This window comes from Bos grunniens, chromosome 10 (genome assembly GCF_055505025.1).
Source record: "Bos grunniens cultivar Pamir isolate PY7600 chromosome 10, Bosgru_T2T1.0, whole genome shotgun sequence".
NCBI classification, from domain to species: domain Eukaryota; kingdom Metazoa; phylum Chordata; class Mammalia; order Artiodactyla; family Bovidae; genus Bos; species Bos grunniens.
The window spans coordinates 1,672,971-1,690,823 of NC_141174.1; the positions used below are offsets into that span (position 1 = coordinate 1,672,971).

General features: G+C 51.9%; 1 protein-coding gene across 24 annotated transcripts in view; it reads right to left on the reverse strand.

The window, feature by feature from the left end:
• Positions 1–17,853, reverse strand: part of TDP1 (tyrosyl-DNA phosphodiesterase 1) — a 73,856-nt gene that overhangs the window by 13,475 nt on the left and 42,528 nt on the right. For 12 of the 24 annotated variants that reach the window (XR_015133858.1, XR_015133860.1, XR_015133859.1 and 9 more), the window contains one exon: positions 4,212–4,314. Coding sequence is in view for 21 of the 24 variants with exons in the window: in XM_086319170.1 (XP_086175296.1) it covers positions 4,212–4,314 (103 nt within the window). In the remaining 3 variants the exon portion in view is untranslated. Of the gene's footprint in view, positions 1–4,166; positions 4,315–17,853 lie in introns of all 24 variants that reach the window. The other 12 variants (XM_086319161.1, XM_086319171.1, XM_086319154.1 and 9 more) reach the window with 2 other exon arrangements.

Here is a 17,853-nt window from a genome sequence, read left to right on the forward strand (position 1 = left end):
TTGCTGACAAAGGTCCATCTAGTCGAAGCTATGTTTATCCAGTAGTCACGTATGGATGTGAGAGCTGGACCATGAGGAAGGCTGAGCGCCGAAGAATTGATGCTTTTGAACTGTGGTGTTGGAGGAGACTCTTGAGAGTCCCTTGGACTGCAAGGAGATCCAACCAGTCCATTCTGAAGGAGATCAGTCCTGAATATTCACTGGAAGGACTAATGCTGAAGCTGAAGCTCCAATACTTTGGCCACCTGGTGAGAAGAGTCTACTTATTGGAAAAGACCGTGATGCTGGGAAAGATTGAAGGCAGGAGGAGAAGGGGCGACAGAGGATGAGATGGTTGGATGGCATCACCGACTTGATGGAGGTAAGTCTGAGCAAGCTCTGGGAGATAGTGAAGGATGGGGAAGCCTGGTGTGCTGCAGCCCATGGGGTCGAAAAGAGTCGGACACGACTGAGCAACTGAGCACCGCCACCACCACCCAACACCCCTTCGATTAAATCCACATTGCCCACATCGTCACTGGTCTGCGTAACTGTCCTCCTCACACAAAGGGGTGAGGGTGCTCCAGGAACCTCACGGGAGCGACACCAACAGACAGACTTCAGGGAGAGCCCCCGTGTGCCAGGCCCTCCTGTGAGAGCAGCTCCCAGCCCTGCTGAGGAGACGCCTGAGTCAACAATGACAACACAGGGCGCCCGGGACAAGCCCCGGTTTTCGAGGCCGTGGGGCGCAGAGGAGCAGCACCTGCAGTGGAGACGAGAGAGACGGGGGTTGGGGGAGGCGGGGAGCCTCAGGGGCCGTCCGTAATATGGATTAAGGCTCCCGAGAAGGGGGGCGCGGGATACCGGGGAACCAGCAAACATCACCCGCGTGTCTCTAGGGCGTCTCCATGAGATTCCTGTTTGCATCAGTGGGCTGAGTAAAGACGACCCCCAACACTGTGTGGGCCCAACCCCATCAGTGGGGAGCCCAGAATGTTAAGAAAGAGGCCAAGGCACGGCTGCCTGGCTGGGACAGTGGCACAGGCCTCCCGAGAGAAGACCCCGCTTCGTCTGCCTTCTTGGAGGCAGCGGGAGGTGCTTGCAGAGCCGACCGTGCGGGAGGCCACCCCAGGCAGCGAGTCCAGGGACGAGCCGGGTGCACTCAGAGCGGGGAGGGCCTCTCCTTCACAAGCTAAGTCTCACTCTGGGCTCCTGCAGCCTCCACAAGATGACTGATGACCTGGCAGAGATCTCCAGTGCCCTCAAAGTCAAATCCATAAATGTTAATTCTCTGAGGGCCACACAGAGGTCTCCTGCTTTCTCAGAAGCTCCGCAGAACAGTACGTGACACGGACGAGGTACAGCGGCTGAAGGACAACGTCTCCTGTGCTGCAAAAACCCTTTAGCTGCTTCCTCTGGATAAAACACATCACCTCACTCACGGGTAAAACTCCCTGGCAGTCAGCTCCTACCTCTTGGGTGGCTTCCTAGCTCACACCAAACCCCCTTCTCTGCAAGCAGGCCCCTACTGGGGGCCGGGGCTGGGAAGGAGAGGCGTGGAGGGCAGACCCAAGCTTGGGCAGTGACTAGAAATGCAGAACGGCCCGCAACGGAGCCGAGAAGGTCCGCGATGGAGCTGCAGCAGGGGCGGCAGCCCACAGAGCCCGTCATCGGGGGCTGGCCAGCCCGGCCCTCCACACCTCCACTGTCCTTCCCATCCCGTAATCCCACCACACTCCCCCTTCTGTGGGCCTAAGGCAGCTCAAGCTGGTTTCTGAAAAATGCACCTAAAAGACCTTGGATATGCACTGAGACCTCTGGGCTCTGCTCACTCGGGCCCAGCGCTCTCCTCACGCGTCTCACAGCCAGCTTATGCCTGGGACGTCTCTCAGCCCTCCTCATGCATCTCAGCGGCCAGCCTATGCCCGGGACGTCTCTCAGCCCTCCTCATGCATCTCACAGCCAGCTTATGCCTGGGACGTCTCTCAACACTCCTCACGCGTCTCTCAGCCCTCCTCACGTGTCCCACAGCCAGCCTATGCCCGGGGCGTCTCTCAACCCTCCTCATGTGTCTCAGCGGCCAGCTTATGCCCAGGGCTTCTCTCGCACAAGGCATCTGTTTCACTGCGACAACATCCTTGATCAGCTCAACCGTCAGGCCCTTGGGAGGCGAGGTCAGATACCCAGTCAGTGATGACTCGCTGAAGGACATGGCCATCTGCCCAGATGGGAAGAAGCCTGATGATGAGACAGTGGTGGTGTGTGGGTTCCTGAGTGTGTGCAGGAGGCCTGCCGTGAAGCGTGGGATCTGCACGTGGAAACATGACAAGGAACTGCTTACTCGAGAGCCCGCTGCCTCAGGAAGTCAGCTCCACAGCCCCCCTGCCGGAGGCCTCGATCTTGACCCTGGGGGCACAACGTAGGATGGGGGAGTCCATCTTTCAATATTCTTGCCCGATGGTCTTTATACATGACTACATCCTTATTTCAGCTAGAATGGTGGTATACCTCTACAGTGGTGTGTTAGTTGCTCTGTTGTGTCCTACTCTTTGCAACCCCATGGACTGTGGCCCACCAGGCTCCTCTGTCTGGGCAAGAATGCTGGAGTGGGTTGCCATGCCCTCCTCCAGGGGATCTTCTCGACCCAGGGATCAAACTGGCATCTCTCATGTCTCCTGCATTGGCAGGCAGGTTCTTTACCATCTGAGCGAAGAGTCTAGTCTACAGTCATTCTGGAGATTCTAAACGATTATGGCCATTCTTTCTCTAATGTACACATAGAAGCAACATAGGAGGTAAAAATTAGTCGCTTAGAGGGGTTGAGAGCTTCTGGAAGTGCAGCATACTTCTTTCCTGTTTTCATTTTTGTGATGAGGGATCACGTCGGAACAGTTAGAAAGGACTGGAAGTTTGCAGATGCTGACAACAAAAGCCAATGAGTGACACAGAATTTGCTCCACGACTTAAGCTATTACTGGAAGATAATTCCAGCCTGAGTTCAGAGCTATAGCCACTATGGTCACAGCACCTGAGTGTTAGTTCCCTAGTGCTGAGGACTCACTACCTCCCGGTGACACAGCTGAGCGATCCCAGGAGGGTCGGGGGGACGGAGCATTGGGGGCTGCTGGATCCGCCGAGCTGGGGGGGCCTGTGGAAGTCGCCTCCTCGTCTGCGACCCCCTCTGTGACGGGGCTGCCCCAGGACAGCCTGTGAGACGGCTCTGTGAGAAATCCCCCGAGACTGAGAGAAGGCGCTCTCAGCCCACCTCAAGACGATGCCCTCATGTCGCGGGGCCTGGAGGGAAGTCTCAGGACCAGCTCACAGCACTCCCCTGGCTGAGTCTCCTGGTGCAGGCTGAGTGGAGTGCCAAGGGCCAGCATCACGGGTGTGCTTACCAGCAACTCAACTGCAGTGAGTGGCAAGAAAAGAACAAGACACTGAGAGAAAGACACGGCTTCCCGCGTGGTGCCCTCCTGGGGGCTTCCCAGTGAGTGTGACAGCAGGTCCTCCGTGACCCTGGGGCCCCGTCTCCAGCAGACGCTGTGAGCCCCCCTGCCTCCAGGCTGGTGCTCAGGCCAGTTCCTCCATAGCCTGCCTTTCCTGTTCCTCTCCACTGACCAAGAATCCTCAGGATCCTTCATTGCCCCTCCTCAAGACGTCCTGCTCCTAAAGGTGGTCTGCGGTCACCCCACCCCAGAACAAATCTCACACTTGGTTGACTCCTCCCTTTGCTGATCTTGTAGTAACTTTCACATTCTGGTTCACAATCTTTATTTAAAGACTGTTATTAACTTTACCCAAAGCAAGATCTTCCATCACCTACTGGATATACTCCTTGAGAGCAGTGATCATACAGCACCCAAAGGAGTGATCGGGGAAACAAATTCACAGCTGTTTGACCTCCTGACCTTGGGCAGGTCACGGAGACTAAAGAAGAGAACCCGCGTGCATGCACGCCGAGTCACTTCAGTCGTGTCCGACTCCGTGCGACCCATGGACTATAAGCCCACCAGGCGCCCCGTCCATGGGAGTCTCTAGGCAAGAACGCTGCAGTGGGTTGCCGGGCCCTCCTCTAGGGACTCTTCCCAACCCAGGGATCAAACCAGCATCTCTTATGTCTCCTGTGTTGGCAGGTGGTTTCTTCACCACTAGCACCACCTGGGAAGCCCAGAGATGGGAGTACGTACCCCCTCCCTCTCACTCACGCCGGTCAGGCAGCCGCGTGGACTTACAAACGCTGACGGCAGAAAGAGGACGCCGAGCTCGTAGGAGCGGATCATCAGCTGGGTGCCGCTCTTCTCCAGCGCACCCCAGGCGGCCTTGGACAGGTTGGCGCTGCGGGGACAAGAACAGAGCGGGACTCAGTGAGGCGTCTCGGCGTGGGTCCAACGCCCCCAGCGGCGAGAGCAGCGGTCAGCGCCCAGAGCCCCATTCACATCCATTCAGCTTCCGGCACGGTCCTGCGTTTGGGGAAAAGTGAAAGTGAAGTGAAAGTGAAGTCATTCAGTTGTGTCCGACTCTTTGTGACCCCATGGACTGTAGCCTACCAAGCTCCTCCATCCATGGGGTTTTCCAGGAATGTAAATCCTGCTGTGTTCTTCAAGGTTTATCCAACTGCCCGAAAAGCTTCACTCTCATCTGCGTTTTCCCTTGAGGGAGGGCTAGTAAAATAATTATCCTTCCTTAGAAAGATCCCCCGCTTCTTCCTATGAAAAACGCTTCCTGTTCACGCCCTAGCCAGGATGTGGGATGTTGTACATAAAAGCTGCACTTAAGAAAAAACTAAGTCAAGGATATGGAAATCAACACCACAACGAGCAACCCATACCTGGCAACGCGTGGGTGCTAAGTCACTTCAGTCGTGTTCGGCTCAGTGTGGTCCCGCGGGCTGTGGCCCGGCCAGACTCCTCTGTCCGAGGGATTCTCCTGGCAAGAACTCTGGAGTGGGTTGCCACTTCCTTCTCCAGGGGATCTTCCCGACCCAGGGACTGAACCTGTGTCTCTTATGTCTCCTGCATTTGCAGGAAGGTTCTTTACCACTAGCACCACCTGGGAAGCCCCCATTACACCTGGGAAGCTCTGTCAATGGCTATGGTCAAAAAGACTACAAATAACAAATTAACGCTGGTGAGGATGTGAGGAAAAGGGAACTGTGGTGCAGTGCTGGTGGGAACGTAAACTGACGCCGTCACGACGGACACAGTGTGGAGGCTCCTCAAAACACTAGAAACAGAACTGCCACAGGCCCAGCAATCCCAGCGCTGGGTTTATGTTCTAAGGAGAAAAACAAGCAGTGATTCGAAAAGATACATGTGCCCCGTGTTCACAGTAGCTTTATTTATGATAGTCAAGATACGGAAGCAACCAAGCGCCCACTGCAGATGAACAGATAAAGACGTGGTGTGTTATGCAAATACACCGTGGAATGCTACTCAGGAGTGAAAAAGTGACATTTTGTTGCCATGTGCACCAACATGGATGGACAGAGAGAGTAGTATGCTTGTGAAGTCAGACACAGAAAAATACTGTATGTTATGATGTATGTAGGAATCTAAAAATAAGAAACAACTACACATGCTGAAACATAAACAGACTCACAGACACAGAGAACAAACCAGAGGTCACGGTGGGGAGGGAGGAGGCGGGGCAAGACTGGGGACGGGGCTGAAGACGCGCCGCCTGCCCACACAGAGTGAACAGGCTGCAGGGAATCACGCACGGGCGTCGTAAAGAGTCCACCTGCCAATGCAGGAGACTCCAGTTTGACCCCTTGTCTGAGACGATCTCCTGGCGGAGGAAATGGCAACCCGCTCCAGTATTCTTGTCTGGAGAATCCCATGGACAAAGGAGCCTGGTAGAATCTTTCTAGACCAGGGGATGAACTCATATCTCCTGCATTGGAAGGCAGATTCTTAATCATTGGACTACCAGGGAGGTCCTAGAGACATTATCTTATGAAAAACTATAGATCGAGTATAATCTATAAAAATACCTTAAAATAATATGATGACTCAACTATACTTAAAAAAAAACTATGTCAGTATCACTTTACAGAGTAAGATGACACTGATAAACACATTCCCTTTCCTGCTAATTTTACTTTCAGTGAAAAGAAACCAGCATCCTGTTTTATGTAGACTAAGAGCTGTGGACACGGCTGGAATCGTGGTGGAAGGAAGGAGGCTGGGACCTGACCAGAGGGGAGGCACCAGGGCAAGCAAGTCGCCAGGAGTGGAGATGAAAAGGCTCTGAAGCATCTTTGGAAACTCTCCTGCAGCAAGTCAGGCCAGAACCTCTCATCCAAACTGATTACTCGCAGGAAACATTTTTTCAATTAGATTCACCCAAATTCTATTTCATTTTTAGAATGGAGAGAAAACCTCAGCTATTCAGACCCTTAAAGCCTGACTTCATTGGGTAACAGAATATTTAAAGATTCATTCACTGGGGCATCAACTATTCTCCTGAGCCGCGGGCCGGAACTGCTGCTGTGGGAATCCGAGTCAAGGAGAGACAGGCAGCAGCGAGGTGAACAGAACCGTTTCTGGTCAGGGTGCTAAGGAAACAGACAGGAGAAGCACCGAGACCAGAGCCGAGGGAGCTCTTAACGCAAGTAAGCCACAGCGTCAGAACACAGAAGTGTATTCGCAGACCTCCCGCCCTCCTGAACGGACCAGGGGACTTGCTTTGACACACGGGAGCCACAGTCATGAGCATCATCACCATCTGTGATGTGTCATGAAAACGTAAAAAGGAGAGGAAGCAGGAAGCTGACAATACAGTGATATTATGACTCTAGGAAAAAAATATGGCTCCTTAGAGGTCCAAGATGACAGCATGCTTTTATTTCTCTTGCTTGTTAGTAATGTGAAGTGACCTCCAGGGCAGAGACACAGGTTTTAATGGCAAAACCAACCAGTGTGAGGTGGAAGCCATCTTCCTGTGAATTTTTTCCCAGCTTCCTAGATTATCACCGCCTGGTAACTCTCTCCACGTGGCAGCACAGCACCGCAGGTTAAAGGCACTTTCTGGAAGGCTAATTTCCACTCTTCCCTCACTAGTCTCATTTTCCTCAACATCCCAAGATCTGAGGGCTTATTCCAAGATAAACATCAATGGAGACCATGAGGACACCTCTTCAGATGGTCTCTTCCAGCCCTGCTTTGTACTTGGCTTCTAAGAGAATTCTAAGCACCTAGAACCTTAAAGTCTATCCTGAATAATGAGACTAAAAAGTCTCTTCCAGGCTGTCTAGGTGATAAACTTTTATTCCTTGAAACAGCATCCTTAATAATTCTTTACACTCCGAATACACTTTGGATCACTGGTACCCAGGACAGCCACAGCCAGGACACAGGGTGTACATGTGCAGACTCTGACCTGCCTGTGTGTGGACGGTGAGGGTGGGTGCCTGCCAGTGTCTGGCAGAGGCACAGTGGCACCATAAGCCTCCTGACAACAAGCTCTTTTGTTCTTGAAACGCCAAAGCAGTTTTAGCTTCCAGCCTTCTCCAGCCAGGACTCACGTCCACAGCCTGTCCTGGCTTTCCGCTGTGGCCATTGCAGCCCGTGAGCTCACTCTCCCACGTCTCCTCTGTCTCCTGCGGGCCTGAGCTGCGGCTTCTCCCCCAGGGCTGTGCTTTCTGGGTACTGTCTGTGCTTCATCACCAGAGAGGGCCGGGTTTGAACTGACTTTGCGTTCTTTGGGGGTATCAAACACTTGTACGTTGGAGAACTTCGGAGGGCGGGACTCTGGATGTGCTGTGTTGTACCGCCTTTCAGAAGTAAGCCACTAAGAAAGTCAGGTGGCTGGGTTGAATCACAGATATACAACTACAGATATGAAGGAACTACATATATAGTGGACTGACTATAAGTCATTGCTGAGAAAGTAATAAAAACAGGGGCTTCAGGGGGATAGATATGCACGTTAGTTAGGGTTCAATCAGAGAAGCAGAAGCACTTTGAAGGCTAAATTTACAGGGATTTGACACCAGAGCTCCAGGAGTCAGTAAAGTAGCCTGGGTAACGTTGCTGACTTCGCCCTGGTTTCACAGCCTGAAGTCTGTAGGGTGGGCAGGAGCCAACGAGGATGAACACACAGTGGAGAACAAGCTGGAACCACAGCAACAAGCGGAAACCCCACCAACAAGCTATAGCTATGGCGTCTTCGGGGAGGCCCTGACCAGAAACGTGCAAGAGAAGGGACTCTGCACAACAGACCTGGCTCAGCCCAGGCAAGCGGACACGCTACAAAGCCTCCACCGGGCAGAAGGTTTTTCCCCCGAGCCCCCAGCTAAGCAGACTAACAGTCAGTTATTCAACTGGGCACTTTATGGAGCCCCGATCACTGCAGATGGTGACTGAAGCCATGAAATTAAAAGACGCTTACTCCTTGGAAGGCAAGTTATGACCAACCTAGACAGCATATTAAAAAGCAGAGACATTACTTTGCCAACAGAGGTCCCTTTAGTCAAGGCTGTGGTTTTTCCAGTAGTCATGTATGGATGTGGGAGTTGGACTATAAAGAAAGCTGAGCACTGAAGAATTGATGCTTTTGAACTGTGGTGTTGGAGAAGACTCTTGAGAGTCCCTTGGACTGCAAGGAGATCCAACCAGTCCATCCTAAAGGAAACCAGTCCTGGGTGTTCATTGGAAAGACTGATGTTGAAACTGAAACTCCAATATTTTGGCCACCTGATGCGAAGAGCTGACTCATTGGAAAAGACCCTGATGCTGGGAAAGATTGAGGGCAGGAGAAGGGGATGACAGAGGATGAGATGGCTGGATAGCATCACCGACTCAATGGACGTGAGTTTGAGTAAACTCCAGGAGTTGGTGATGGACAGGGAGGCCTGGCATGCTGCGGTTCATGGGGTCGCAAAGAGTTGGACATGATTGAGAGATTGAACTGAACTGAACTGAATGACCAGGAGCTCAGCTGTGGTCTATTTTCTGCCAGGGCCTGCAGAGCATGGCTGTTAAGAGATCTGATCTCAGCCCACAATATGGGAATTCTGTCCCATGGCTTAAAGCTTGAAGGCTAAATTTAAACTAATAACGTATAATGGACAAGTCCTAAAATAAAGCTCAGCAAAGCACAGGAAGGCCGTGGAAGGGACACGGAGAAGAAAGGAAGGCCAGTGTTGAGAAGAGTCACCACCTCCCATGCCGGCCTGAGCCCTGGAGCGGCTGATGGAGCTGAAGGTTCCGCTGGAAGGCGTGTGAACCCCGGAGGATGACTGCTGCTCTGGGAACTGTGTCCTCTGACACAACATCGCTTTTGTCACTGGCCCTTGACCTTTCATCGCTGGTCCTCTGCCCCAGCGAAGAGATGCCCAACAGACCGAGCTTTTAGCCACGCCTCCTGGAGGAGGGGTGGGCAGCAGATGCCACAAACAGACGGTGGACAGCTGGACAGCGACGCGAGAGGGGACGGGGACGGAGCAGCTGGGTGACGAGGGCGGGAAGGACGAGCTTGGGCTTGGGCTGTGGTCTCGTTGTCCCCAAGCCCCACAGCTGCCTGCCTGCCTCTCTCTCTCTCACACACAGAATGATGCCGTGCTTCACATTCCACTTTGCATTTGCTGTAGATTTCCCTGTGCTGCACCTGAGCTCCGTTTCTCTGTATGTACTGAAAAACACTTTTTGCGAGGAATATGGAAAGATATTGTCACTGCGAAGGATGTGATTGTATCTAAGTATATGCAAAGATACAGTCTTTAATTCTGACGGATCCTCTCGCATTTCTAAACCTACGTTTAATTCTGTGAATCTTCTACTCGTAGATTACGTCACCAGCCTTTTTTACTAATGTACAGTGTGCTCTAGTGTCCTGTTGCTGCTCTGTAACAAACGGGCACAAATGCACTGGCTTCAAACACCGCCAGTCCTCGACCTCACGCTCTGGAGACCAGCCGGGATGGGTCCTGCTGTGCTGAAACAAGGTGTCGGCAGCTTTCCTATCTTTGTCTCAAAACCTCTGCTGTCAGCCTTCTACGCAAGTAATACTCTTAACTGCCAGAGCCCATGGGCTTTCTGTACTCCTTATTCTTCTAGACCAGTGGTTCTCACTGGGGGTGACTTCGCTCTGAGGGGCATTTAGCAATGTCTGGGGCGTTCTCTAGAGGCCAGAAGCACTGCTGGACACGCAGCAGTGCACAGCAGCCCGGTCGTCGGGCGCCACCGCTGAGCGTCCGCTCCAGACCGCTCTGCTGCAGGGCGGCGTTCCTCCTCTGCCTCTGGCCTCTGAGGCCCCCTCTCCACGTGCCTACCCTGGTTCTCTCCCAGCTCTCGGACTCAGCCTCTCTCACGTTTGCTGCTCTTGCCACCCGGTTCTGTACCCTCAGGAGTTTGAGCAAACTCGAGGAGGTGGTGGAGGACAGGGAGGCCTGGCGTGCTGCAGTCCATGGGGTCGCAGAGTTGGACACGACTGAGCGACTGAACAACGACCGTGCCCTCTAAGCTGACACTCTGTCCTTGTGTCTCTCCTCTCGTCTCTTCCCTGGGAGTTTCCCACTCACCAACTGCAACTGTCATTTGAACAAAATGATGCTCAGACTCGGCCAGCTTGGACGGCTCACCAAATTTCCAAATGGGCATCTCCAGTCACAAGCTGGATTTCTCAATGGGGATACCTCATGGTCATCCCAAACCCGGCTTTCTAAAAATCAAAACTCATCAGCATGCCTTCCCTTCTGAAAACCAGCCTCCTTCTGAATTTGCTTCTGTCCAGTCTCAGGCAGGCTCAGAAGTCGCAGTCTTTTGGACTTGTTGGCTCACGTGGCAACTATATAGAGGCAGGTATCAAGTTTTTTTTTTCTTTTTCTGCCCCTTATAACATCTTTTTTTTTTGGCTGCGTTGGGTTTTTGTTGCTGCAAGCAGGCTTTCTGCAGGTGTGGTGCACAAGCGTCTCACTGAGGGGGTTTCCCCTGTGGAACATGGGCTCTAGAGCGTGCGGGCTTAGCCACCCCAAGGCATGTGGAATCTCCTTGGACCAGGATTCAAACTCATGTCCCGTGCACTGGCAGGAGGATTCCCAACCACTGGCCCACCAGGGAAGTCCATAACACCCTCTATTTCCAAGAAGATCTGCCCAGTTCAGCCCTTCCCACTCCAGACCTCAGCTCCACATGAACTGCTCTGTCTCTGACTGTGTCTTCCCCCTGGGGCTCTCTAAGCGCCAGTGCAGCCTTTCTCCTTAAGCACATATCAAGGCTTAAGAACCTCCACAGTCTGACCAAATCTATGCCCTTCAATTTTATCTCGCATCATGCTCTTTCAGGATTCCTCTACTCTTGACTTAATTGATATACCGACTGCCTCCACATCTTTGCAAACATCATTTCCTCCACCACGACGTCTCCCACCCTGCCCACTCGTGATGTGATGACGACCCTTTCCTCCTCCACAAATTCCAGCTCTTTGAAGAAGCTGTTGATGGCTATTCTAGCCCACAGATGTCTGCTGGCTCTGAATCCTGCAGATGTTAGGCAGGCGAGAAACGTGTTATTAATTCAAGAAAAGAGCCTGACACGCAAAGGCTTAGAAGATACAATGTATCAAGACTTTTGTTCACTGCAGCTAAGAGAGTTAACCACAAAAATATAGAGGAAAGGTCTAACTGCTGACAATTAAGCAGGAGAGGCACAGTGGAGCAAAGGGCAAGAGCAGAACCTGAGCTCGCACACACTTCAATCCTACTGTGAGGGCCAATCCTGCTCATCTTCAGGTTCTGCACCTACACAGTAGGGTGACACACCCGCCTCATAAAAGTGACCTGCAGGTACCTCCCTGCTGGGCCCGTGGCTAAGACTCCAGGGATCTCTCACAGGGATCAAACTAGATCCCACAATCTGCAACTAAAGACCCTGGCATGCTACAACTAGGACCCTGCACAGCCAAATAAATATTAAAAAAAAAACAGTGTGTAAAATCCCAGGCACATACATGATGCTTAAAAGATGCTACCTATTACCATCATGATACTTGGCTGAATTTATGGGAGGGTGACTGGTTCTTCTCTGGCGGGACTCACCAAGCACTGGCATTCTCCAGGAGGCAGGTCCATTCAGGTCTCCTAATCCTAGAAGGTTACAGTGGTCCATGGGTTCAAAAATTACTCATCAGATTGTTTCACCAATTTAGCAATCCCACCACAAGTGTCCAAGGCAGAGACAGAGTGACCTTCTATTTTATTTTGTAAAGAATGATTTGGGACTCCTGGATACAGATATATGTCCCCCAAATTTCACTACAGATATGAGAGTTACAGTGCCAGGAATTTAAAAGCATGGTTAAAATTAAAGCAGATGTCTTGTGAGGTTAATTACCACAAAGGACACGTCATATCTGTGTTTTGGGGGCTGATATCTGACTGACAGATACAATATATTAACAAAGAAACGTCAGCAGGAAAAGAAAAATGAAAACGATTACGACCTTGCATTTCCACTGATTAGCAAAGTGAAGCATCAGAAGAGATCCTTGGGTGTGGGTTTTCGCAAGTAGTGCTCCTGACTGACTCTGGTCACCAAACAGACGAGGAGTCCACACGCAGCCCCACTCTGCTTCTCAGTCACAGTCACGGCCCGCTTCCTAATCTGCACTCGGAAGCCGGGCTCCCATTCCACGGCACAGGCCAGCCTAATGGCCAACCTGCACTGTAAAAGACCCCTCTCTCTTTGACCCCACAAATCAAATTAACAAGGGCTTTAGAAGCCATCAGCTTAGTATCCAGAACCCAAAATGGCAAAGAATACTGTGCTTTGGGATCAAGAGTTGCTTTCCAAATCTCAAGTCAAAATTGGTATTTAGAATATCATGTCAAAGAACTTCAGCATATACTTAATAGTAACCAATGAGCCAGAATTGCTATTTCATTTTTGACTGAAACGTTCCATTATTTTGGTCCGTCTCCTGTGGTGGACGGGCAAAACAAGGACTTGAAAAGAGCAACAGATTTGTAAGATTTTTAAAAATAATTAATTAATTAATTTTAATTGGAGAATAATTTATTTACAATATTGTGGTGGTTTTTGCCATACATCTACAAGAACCACCCACAGGTGCAGGTTTGAGTTCCGGTTTTGGCCAGCTGTTACCTTGGGCTTAACATCCTTTGGCATCAATTTCTTTGCCTGTAATATGGGTTTAGCACCATATGTTCACTTCACTGGGTTATAATGAGCGATGAAAACAACAATCAACAATAAGGTGAATGTGCTTAGGAAATCGTAAAGCACGGCACGAAGGTAACATCCGGAAAGCATCAATACTTTTTTAAAAAAGGATTTATTTGTTTATTAAGCTGTGCCAGGCCTCAGTTGCAATATGTGGGATCTAGCTCCCTGACCAGGGATCGAACCCAGGCTCCCTGCATGGGAAGCATGCAGTCCCAGCTGCTGTACCACCAGAGACGTCCTGGAACGTATAGGTACTTTTAACAGATCTGTGAAATGGTGTTAGAAGGCTTTGGGAGGTTATCTATTGTAATATTAACTTTTTATTAAACATGAAGTGACGTGAAAGTTGCTCAGTCATGTCTGACTCTTTGCGACCCCATGGACTTCTCTAGGTCAGAACACTGGAGTGGGAAGGCGTTCCCTTCTCCAGGGGGATCTTCCCAATCCAGGAATTGAACCCAGGTCTCCTGAATTGCAGGCAGATTCTTTACCAGCTGAGCCACCAGGGAAGCCCTTTTCTTAAATCCAGGGAGTCCTCTATTCAGATCAGGGCAGTGGGGTCTGGGAGTGGTTTCTAGAAACCCGGGGGCTCCATGGACACAGCACGAAGTCCCCGACGCAGCCCAGTCCCTGACTCTCGACGTGGGGAAGCAGCTTAGAGAACGGAAGGAGCTGTCGAGAAGCAGAGGTGTGGCTGTGGGCAGTGGACCATGTGCGTATCCGAGTAACTGAAAGGTCTGATGAACAGCCCGTATCCGGTCAATTAACCTGAGGGCCCTCTGAAGGCCTTCTGAAGAGGAGCCCTCCCCTGAGCCCCCACGAGTCCGTGAGGGCAGGCCTCTGACCTCCGCTTCCCGGGCGGGGGCACGGCCTCTGCACTGAAGCGCGGAGCCCAGGAGTGGCTTCCATTAAGATCTTCGGGACGCGTGGGCCGCCTCGCTGGGGCGAGCGACCGGCTCCGCGAGGCCTGCAGTGCCGGGAATTCTCCCGCACAGTTCTGTCCACAGCCCTGCGGGCGACCTAGTTCCTCCAGCTGCCCCGGCCTGCTCTCGCCTGCCCGCTCCTGTGTCCTCCAGGTCTTTCTGTAAGAAGGCCTTTACGTGAACGGCCCTCTGCTCTGCCCTTCTGCGGCCACCTTTGTCTGGAACTTTGCACCAGCTTCTTCTGCCCTCACGCTTTAGTTTCTCTTTTCTGTCCCATAAACCAATTCCAGAAAGAGTTGTGACTTGGAAGAAGGAGCTGTTCAAGCTCTGGTTCGACCATGTCCTCGAGGAGCAGCCTCGGCTCTGCGCCGTTTCTATGTTTATGAAATATCTGCTCTCCTTAGATCCAGAGCACAGGGTGGCATTACCATGAAAACAGCACATCAAAGCCTTGAACAATGATGGATGTTATCAGTAACATCAGTTCACAGGCCCTGAGCGCCGGCACCTGAAAAGCCTCCAGTCCTCTGACGTCACTCCGGGCCCCGCCCACCGGCCTGCAGCCCCTGCACAGCGCCCCCTGCCTGCCCCTCCTGCAGCGCGCTCTGCCTCAGGTTTTCAAGTACATGGCTTCTTCCACCTGGTGTGTCCCCTCGATCTGTCACACACAAAACGGACCACGTCCCAAAGCGTGCTTATTTTACGAAGAACTGATCTCTCTCTCCTCTGAGCCATCCCTTCCCCGGTTTTTGCCACCCTGGATACTGTCACCCTGCTTATTTAACTTCCATACAGAGTACATCATGAGAAACGCTGGGCTGGAAGAAGCACAAGCTGGAATCAAGATTGCCGGGAGAAATATCAGTCACCTCAGATATGCAGATGGCACCACCCTTATGGCAGAAAGTGAAGAGGAACTCAAAAGCCTCTTGATGAAAGTGAAAGTGGAGAGTGAAAAAGTTGGCTTAAAGCTCAACATTCAGAAAACGAAGATCATGGCATCCGGTCCCATCACTTCATGGGAAATAGATGGGGAAACAGTGGAAACAGTGTCAGACTTTATTTTTTGGGGCTCCAAAATCACTGCAGATGGTGACTGAAGCCATGAAATTAAAGGACAGTTACTCCTTGGAAGAAAAGTTACGACCAACCTAGATAGCATATTGAAAAGCAGAGACATTACTTTGCCAACAAAGGTCCGTCTAGTGAAGGCTATGGTTTTTCCAGTGGTCATGTATGGATGTGAGAGTTGGACTGTGAAGAAAGCTGAGCGCCGAAGAATTGATGCTTTTGAACTGTGGTGTTGGAAAAGACTCTTGAGAGTCCCTTGGACTGCAAGGAGATCCAACCAGTCCATTCTAAAGGAGATCAGCCCTGGGTGTTGTTTGGAAGGAATGATGCTAAAGCTGAAACTCCAGTCCTTTGGCCACCTCATGCGAAGAGTTGACTCATTGGAAAAGACTCTGATGCTGGGAGGGATTAGGGGCAGGAGGAGAAGGGGATGACAGAGGATGAGATGGCTGGATGGCATCACCAACTCGATGGATGTGAGTCTGAGTGAGCTCTGGGAGTTGGTGATGGACAGGGAGGCCTGGCCTGCTGCAATTCATGGGGTCACAAAGAGTCAGACACGACTGAGTGACTGAACTGAACTGAACTGATGCCCTTAACTGCCACAGAGTGAATCGTGAATTCCTACGAACACACACACACACACACATACATACACACATGAATGTGTGCACATATCTAACTCTATCCTGATCAAGTGCTCGGCAGACTGGCAGACTGAGCAATCACTAACCCAAGCTCGGGACATGGGCAGGCCCGCAGGCCCACCTGGTACTGGGAACAGGGGCTGAGTGTGGATCTACAAAGGCAGTGCAGATGAGAGACTGGATGAGAAGGGACTTCAGAGTGGGGCGACAGGAACATCCAGAAGACCCAGGCTCTGGGAGCATGGACCTCTACGCCATGTGGTTGGGTTTGGTGTGAAAAGAGTAGCTGGGCAGAAGCTGGAGAAGTCAGGCCCTCGCTCAGGTCCCGGATGTTGAGTAGAAAGCCCTGAAGGGACGCTGCAGTGGGCAAGACTCCAAGCTTCCACTGTAGAGGGCACAGGTTTGATCCCTGGTCAGGGAACTATTTAAGATTCCGAGTGTTGTCTCTGGTGCAGCCAAAAAAAAAAGAGCCCTGAAGATTTAAGCACCGGACCATGCCAAATCCTGGCACAGAAGGGATGGTCGGTGGATGGACTAGCAGAGGCAGGATGCACAAGGCGAGGGAAGATAGGCCTCAGGCCCCTCACAGCAGCCACAGTGTCGTCTGAGTGCACCAGCAGGGGCCACAACAGACAGCCATGGCAGAAACCGAAACCTCACTGCGGGAGGAGGGAGGCAAGGCTCTGGCAAAGCAATGGGAAGGAAGTCAGAGCATTCTGGGCTAAATGCCAGGAGAGAAGAGCTGGGGCGAGACACCTGCCTTAGCAGAGCGGGAGGCTGCTAACCAGGAGGAGGCAAGGTCTGGCACGGCGGTCTTCAGGGAACGAGGCTGCCACGAGCTTTTGAGCTGCATGTTCTCCCAAGCCTCAGCCAGCAGGGCCTCAACAGCTAGAACACGAGCTCCTTGCGGGCAGGGCCCACGCCCTGTCCAGCATCTGGCACCAGAGCCTAGCGCGGCGTCCGGCACAAAGGCACGGGCAGTCACACTGGACTCTCGGCGGGAGTCCTACCTCTCTCGCCCTGCCCGCTGCGCCTCCTCGGGAATGTTAGTTAAGGCCTCTCTGCTTAGCTTTCCTAGCTCTAAAATGAGGATCCAAGCCCCTCGGTCCTCACTGGGAGGGTTCAGGGAGTGAGCACAGAGTCAGCACACGCGCACCTGCTGTCATCCGAGAGGCGTGTTCTCTGGAGGCCGGTTCCTGCTGCAGGCCTCCCAGTCAGCGCCTCACCTCCAGCCACAGGCACCACTCGTCACCAGCAGTGCTGGAGTTCGAGGGTCTAGAGACCCCAGGTTGGGGGTCCAAGCTTCCTCCCACCGGGGATAATGCGTTGAGAGACTTGCTCCCACGAGCATGGAAAGGGACCTGCGCTGCCCTTGGTCTCCTCGCACCAGAGCACGAGAAAGCAAGGGGCCTGCGATGGCCTCTAACGCACAAAGAAGTTGCTTGCAGACGTTCGCACTCGCAACAGTCACTCGCAACAAAGTACATGAGGCATACCAGCTAACACCAGGACCTTGGAGCTGCAGTGCCAGGGAACCAGATCCACTCCAGTGACGTCTAGGAATAATCTTTCTGTGACATCCAATGTGATTTTTTTTTTAAAGCTCAAAGGAGGAAACAGACTATTAGTTTCAGAATCAAAGGAACAGACATTAAAGAAGCACCTCACTACTGTGCGGAAAGGCAAAGGGGGCGAGTGCCCTTAACGTTTCTTCAAAAAAGCCGAAGCGGTTTTGTAGTCGAGCACTTGTCTTGTTTTCCCCTCAAGTGGCAGCACCAACATTTCTGCTCATCCTGTCGGTTGCTAGGCAACTGTGACAGCGATCCCGTTCTGCCCACCCACAATGCACAGCTTTCATAACTGTTCTCACTGGGGTTTGCCAAATACTCCTAGGCACTATCTTCTCAGCCAAGCCTGCTTCTTCAAGCTCATCTTCTTGCCTGCTTGGTCCTGTGGCAAAATTTAAACATTGTCTTTGTCATTATCTTCTGGTAATTTCCATAACAGGCTGCCCATCAAACATGGGATGATTTCACAGTAGCATCGAGA